Raw genomic sequence first — 6,464 nt, forward strand, 5'->3', positions numbered from 1 at the left:
TTTACTTTTATGGGTGTACCGGCAACAACCTACCCGTCCATTTGCCGGTCTCCTCATTGGGCGCCCCGTTCACATTGTCCTTCACCAGCAGCAGCTCGTAGCGAATGTTGAGCATGGCGGCGACCTCGTCCAGCAGGTCGACGATGTAGCCATCGAAGCGGGCGTTTCCGCGCAACTCCATAGTGGCGTTCGCCTCGTACAGGTACGGGTCGATCAGTTTGGTGGACACGCGGAGAACTGTGAGATTGGCGTCCTTGGGGGAGTGGCGGTTCCAGTTGGCCGTCTTGCTCAGTCGTTCCTTTGGTTTTTTAACATANTCGATCAGTTTGGTGGACACGCGGAGAACTGTGAGATTGGCGTCCTTGGGGGAGTGGCGGTTCCAGTTGGCCGTCTTGCTCAGTCGTTCCTTTGGTTTTTTAACATAATCATTTTCGTTTTGAATTTCACTAGCCTTTTTGCTTCCTCCTCCTCCTCCTCCTCCTCCTTGGTTTCTCATCCAGTAATCGGGCTTGGGAAGACCGGCTCGCTCCTTGGGCGATCCCATTACTAAGCCGTTTTTATTTTGACCACCATTACCTTCCTCTTCAGCCCCGCCCCCTAAATCTGTCCACGTGGCAATCACCTCAAAGTCGGTGTCCATGGTGCTGATCAACTCAAAGGAGAGCTTCGAGCGGAAGCCGGAAGTCTCATCAAAGGCCACGTACCCGGTGAGGCCCTCGTGGCGCACCTGGCGGACGTAGTTGAGCACCGAGGCGCCGTACTGCCAAGGACGGGCGTTGCTGTCCTCGCAGCTCAACGCTTCAGTGGGCGGCGTGGTGAACTGATCCAGCTCGGCGAGGCCTAGGGCCAAAATTTGAACGCCGTCAAAGATCATCGCCGACTTGGAGCTGAGGTGCTCGGGCGGCGGAAGGAGACCTTGAGAACGGGGCATAAAGCGGGCAGCATAGGCGGGCCAGTCGGCCAGGAGAGACTGCAGAACCGGATGCTCCTCTCGGACGATTCTCAACGAGGTGATATTTGTCTGGGAGTGTCGGTAGTTCTCCAGCGGAAGTGTGTGCAGGTCCAGCGAGGTGATCAGGTAGTGGTGGCGCTCCGTCATGATGCCCACTTGTTGAGCTTGGCGAAGCACTTCTAAAAGATGGTCAGTTCGAACGTCGAGAAGGATGTTGCGCATCTTCAGCCGCTTCACCTGCCAGAGGACGTCCCGATAGGGGCGATCGGGTTGAAGTTGAAAGAGACGAATCTCCCAGCCCTTTGCCGCCGCATAGGGGAAGAAGTCCTTGAAGTGGACGACGCTGTCTGACTCCTGGATTATCACTGCAAAAGCGGTCCAGCCCCAGGCGTCGATGATGTCGAGGTAGGCGCGGCTGAGGGTGCTCAGGTGGGGATACAGTTGAATGCTGAGGTCAGTTCGAGGCTGAAAGTCGACCATCAGGCGAGCTTCGACGTGAGGTACCTCGAGGTGCTCGCAAATCGATTGCACCTGTAGAGAGCTGATTGGGTTGAAGGGGCCGATGATCGCGACGGGGCTGTGGCGGAGGAGATCACAGGCTGAAAAAGAAAAATATGAGTTTTTGATGATAAGCAAAACTTCCGAAAGAAGCTTCTCTTACTCTTAAAGTGCGCCTCGTAGGAGTTGTAGGGACGGGCGTGCTCCACCACCGCCTCGAAGATGGTTCGATTGGCGAAGTTGGCGTTCACCTTCTCGATGGCCGCATGAAAGACCAGCTCCTGCTCCTGTTCGGCGGCCGAGAAGAGGCCGCCGATGCGGATGACGCGAGGTAGGGCATGGCTGAGTGGTGGGATGGTGACAAGAAAAATGAGGGTGATAGTGGTGATGAGGATGGTTATGGTCTTCAGTGAAANTTGTAGGGACGGGCGTGCTCCACCACCGCCTCGAAGATGGTTCGATTGGCAAAGTTGGCGTTCACCTTCTCGATGGCCGCATGAAAGACCAGCTCCTGCTCCTGTTCGGCGGCGGAGAAGAGGCCGCCGATGCGGATAACGCGAGGTAGGGCATGGCTGAGTGATGGGATGATGACAAGAAAAATGAGGGTGATAGTGGTGGTGAGGATGGTTATGGTCTTCAGTGGGGAAGACCTCATGTTTATCGATTGAAATTGAGCAAAAGATGAGCGACAACAAAACTCACTACCGAGCTTTAGCTCACATTGCTGCTGCAGCAGATCACAACACACACTCACCAAAACAGAGAAGAATGAAACTGCACTGAGAATCTTCTTCTTTTGCTGCTGCTCTAGCGGTAATTAGGAAGAACGGGCTTCTATTTTTAGAGCTCTGGTGGCAACAGCAAGTAGAAGAAAGGACGTTGGATGTTGGACGGCTGCCTGCTTGCTCGGCTTAGTCAGCACCGTGTACAAATATATCAGCTTGCAAGTAATTTACAGTAAATTATTTACTGCTTTATCTATTTTTGTTTACCACACACTAGCTGTTATCTAGAGCACCAAAAAAACATTTTAAATCAGTTTGGGTTATTCATTGATGCCGTCAATGGCCAATAAAAAACACATTAGAGTTTTATAAAAAAAAATCTTGATAATGTTTTACAGTTAAAAAGCTTCTGAATCTGCAAATATTTGATTTATTCTGAAGCTATTAGCAAGTTGAAAGTTAGCGGAATTTTATTAGAACGTTGCTATAAATTTTTTGAAACTGCTATTTTTAACAAAATTAAAACAACAGTTTTCTAAAAATAGTTTAAACTTGTAAATTCTTAACTTGTGTAGCATAGCAGTTACCTAAAAATGTGCTGAAAACGTACATGCAAATTAAGGAACTGTAGATTCTTGCAACCTGAAATGCAAAGAAATTAAATTAATCATTGTACCCAGCACCAGTTCTACTTAAATTAGTTTTTTCTTTTTCTTGCCGTCTGTAGACTTAAACTTTTGAGAAAACAAAAAAGTTTTTACTGCATTTTTTTCATTATTCAACACTGTACTTGGGCAAAACACTAATGTAAAATGTTGAAAAAGTATCAATATTTTTTGACATACTCTAACTCGTACAGTGAAGTGGAAACTTTTTCTTCGAAAACCATAATTTAAATAACTGTTGACGTGTTGTGCTCTTAAACAACAAAAACATGCAAATAAATTATTCCTCAACAGTGTCGTCATTACAGTTACCAAAAGCCCATTTTTACTTGTTACTTTTTCATATTTTGTCGTACTTTGTGCCATGTTTATCAAAAATATCATTAAATATTTACCCAAAATTTCTGCAGTAGTCCTGGTGCAGAGTGCCGTTTATTTAACCACAAAAGTGTACATTTTCTTAGAAAACCAAATTATTGTGAGAGCACTTTCAGCAGCCAAAGAAGAAGCACCAGCAATCATGATTCACCTGAGACTAGTTCCACCTTTCATTTTTTTCCTCATCTGCAAAGCACTTTACCCCTTTGAGGGGATTACCTTCTTTGAAAAACACCTGCAGCTACTTCGGCTCATCAAAACCGAGTCCAAACACCGGTTTTTGTTTAAAGCGTTCCTCATTTTTCTGGTTCTCAAATCAGCTCATTTTCTCCTCTTTTTTATCTCTTCAACCTCCTTCACTTCCACCTTACCGCCACCCTTTTCATCATCAACCTTAATGAGCACCTTTACCCGAGTGCTCAATTACGACGCCGTCACCCTCACCTTTGGCCGCAGTGCCCTCAACGTGAACGCCTTTGCCGTCATAGCTTCCGGCGTGTACATGTACCTTTTCTTCTTCATCAGACATCCTCCAAACCTAAATAATCATCTCCTGTGGGAGATCACCGGAGAACGAGATGACAGCTTCTTCATTGCTCAGAAGCATCGTTCGGTTTTGGTTGTAGACTTTATCAGATCTCGATTGCTGCTGGTCTTCAATGGCGTCGAGTCGGCGGCCATCTCCACAAACCTGCTAACAGTTGGAATTCACTTTCGCCTAGGGATGATGTTGATAGAGGAGATTAGAGGGCTTTCGTTTGTGGAACAGCTTTTTTATCACCTTATTTTCACCCTTGCCGGGGCGCTTTTTCTCTTCAGCATTCTCACGCATTTGTACATTCTCAGCCTGGTGATAAGCTTGGGAACTAGTCAACTATTAGTTCTTAGCATCAAACTGCTGCAGTTGTCGCAGTACTGCTCCAGTTGTACCAACTTTACCGGCAGTTGTTCAAGCTCAAAGAAAGGGCTGAATAAGAAAAATTTAAGCCGTTTCTGCTTCACCTTCTACCACCGACATCTGGTCAGCATCTTTGGGTACTTTCGCGAGTACAATGTCGTCTACGGGCGCCTCTTTGTTGTTTTCATTTTTGTCAATGCGGTAAAAACGTAGTATTTCTCATTTTTATCATTTTTAACTGGGTAACTTTTTTGTACTTACTCTGTANGAGAAATTTAAACCGTTTCTGTTTTACCTTCTATCACCGACATCTGGTCAGCATTTTTGGGTACTTCCGCGAGTACAATGTTGTCTACGGACGCCTTTTTGTCGTTTTCATCTTTGTCAATGCGGTAAAAACGTAGTATTTCTCATTTTAATCATTTTTAACTGGGTAATTTTTTTGTACTTACTTGTCAGCCAATCAACGTGTACATCACCAGCACGTTGGTGTACGGCAATGACGACGTGTCGGTCATCGGCACCGCCTACCTCCTCATTTACGCCTTCATGCAGGTAGTAGGCCTCTTTGTGATTCACCTCGGCCTGGTCACCTTCTCCAAGCGCATTCACGCTCCCAATCGCCACCTGCTGCGGATCTACTACCGTCTGGAGGAGGTGGTGAGCAAGAGTGCTTTGGGTACTAAGCTGAAACTGGTCAACTGCCTGGTGGCCATGTCCGCCCGTCACCCCTACGGCATCACCTATGATCGTTTTGGCCTGGTCACCCTGGCCACCTTTGCCCGCTTTCTGCTCATTTACGTCAAGTGTATGATGCTCTCGTATAAGATGGCCAAGTTGTGAGAAACAATTTGTATCGGTTTTAACTGTAAATAGAAACATCGTTGGTGCGCTTGTTTTGGGTTGGAAGATAGGAGAGCAAGCTAATCACAGAAAGGAGAACAACAACAAAAAATAAAAATGGGTTTTTCCACTAAAGGCGAGAAAAGTAATGTAATAACTATTTTTCTCTGTTTTTGAACTTTTTCTTTGTGATTTTGTTTAATTATCAATAAAACTAGTCAGTACAGTGTACTCTCAATGAAATCATCACTCATGACATCATCCAAATGATCAATGTACATAATACTTTTAGGTTATTTAAAGAGACTGCTTGATTTCAGATTTGAGCAAGTAATTTTTACTTTTATTTGTTTTACTGATTAATAACAACTTATTTAATTTATAATGAAAAACTTTTTATATTGTGTTTACCTAAATTTTAGCATTTTGTTATTTATTTTCAATCAAGTTAGAGCAAAAAGCAATGTAACTTGGGAGGAATTCAGCTCAACAGGAGAATTCACTCTTAAGAATGGGCGGAATTTTGAGTTTCCAAACATCTATCGCCAGGAACAACCAACTTTAAATTTTGACATTAATTACAACTCGACAATTATCTCTCACAAAACAACTTGGCAATTTAAAGATGACACAAAATCCAGATTATTCTATTTTTACGATAAAAGTCAATTAATACTAAAAATTAAAAAAAATGTAAAAGAGCCTTTTATTACGGCATACACAGTTTCATGGTACCCACCTCCACTACCGCCATTGTCTTCTAACACTGTGCTGCAAGAAAAAAATACAAAGGTTTTCACTTTCGGACTTTACTATTTTAAGTACGCTGAATCCAAAACTGCAATTAGTTTTTTTTCTGGGATCGCCGGAAGTACCTTAAATTTGACCCGGAAAGTGCCAAAAAAGCTGTTTTTGACACTTTTCGAGAATTTTTAAAAAATGCTTCCGGCGGTCAACTTAGGTTGAACAAAAAACAATATTATTTTAAATTTTGCCTAGTTTAAAATGGTAAAAGAATTTTTTTAGTAATCAAAATAGTTTGATCAGGAGGACGAACTTAGTAAATCAAGATTTTGATTATAGAATTTCAGCCACAGTATGTTAAAATAGACGCAGTAACTTCTATTATCAAAATCTTGACTTACCAAATTCGACCTCCTGATCAAACTATTTTGATTACTAAAGAAATTCTTTTACCGTCTTAAACTAGGCAAAATTTAAGATAATATTGTTTTTTGTTCAACCTAAGTTGACCGCCGGAAGCATTTTTTAAAAAATTCTCGAAAAGTGTCAAAAACAGCCGTTTTGGCACTTTCCGGGTCTAATTTAAGGTACTTCCGGCGATCACAAAAAAAACTAATTGCAGATTCGGATTCAGCGTACTCGAAATAGTAAAGTCCAAAATTGAAAACTTCAGTAATCAGAAGTTTGACATCATTTGTCGCACAGTGTAATCAATCAAATATTATATTTAAAAAAAAGAAAAACTTGGAAATTTGTGTTTA

The 6,464-nt window shown here is 43.2% G+C and overlaps 1 protein-coding gene across 1 annotated transcript; it reads right to left on the minus strand.

The window, feature by feature from the left end:
* Positions 1-33: 33 nt before the first annotated feature.
* On the minus strand, positions 34-1,792 carry LOC108381219 (glutamate receptor ionotropic, kainate 2-like; the record flags this gene model as incomplete). The annotated part of the gene is made up of 2 exons (XM_017637633.1): positions 34-1,551; positions 1,614-1,792. Coding segments are annotated over 2 exons (1,697 nt in total), but the record flags the coding sequence as incomplete, so codon positions are not given.
* Between the last annotated feature and the right edge of the window lie 4,672 nt (positions 1,793-6,464).

This window comes from Rhagoletis zephyria, unplaced genomic scaffold (genome assembly GCF_001687245.7).
Source record: "Rhagoletis zephyria isolate East Lansing unplaced genomic scaffold, Rhagoletis_zephyria_1.1 Rzeph_scaffold_21787, whole genome shotgun sequence".
In the NCBI taxonomy this organism is placed as follows: Eukaryota; Metazoa; Arthropoda; class Insecta; order Diptera; family Tephritidae; genus Rhagoletis; species Rhagoletis zephyria.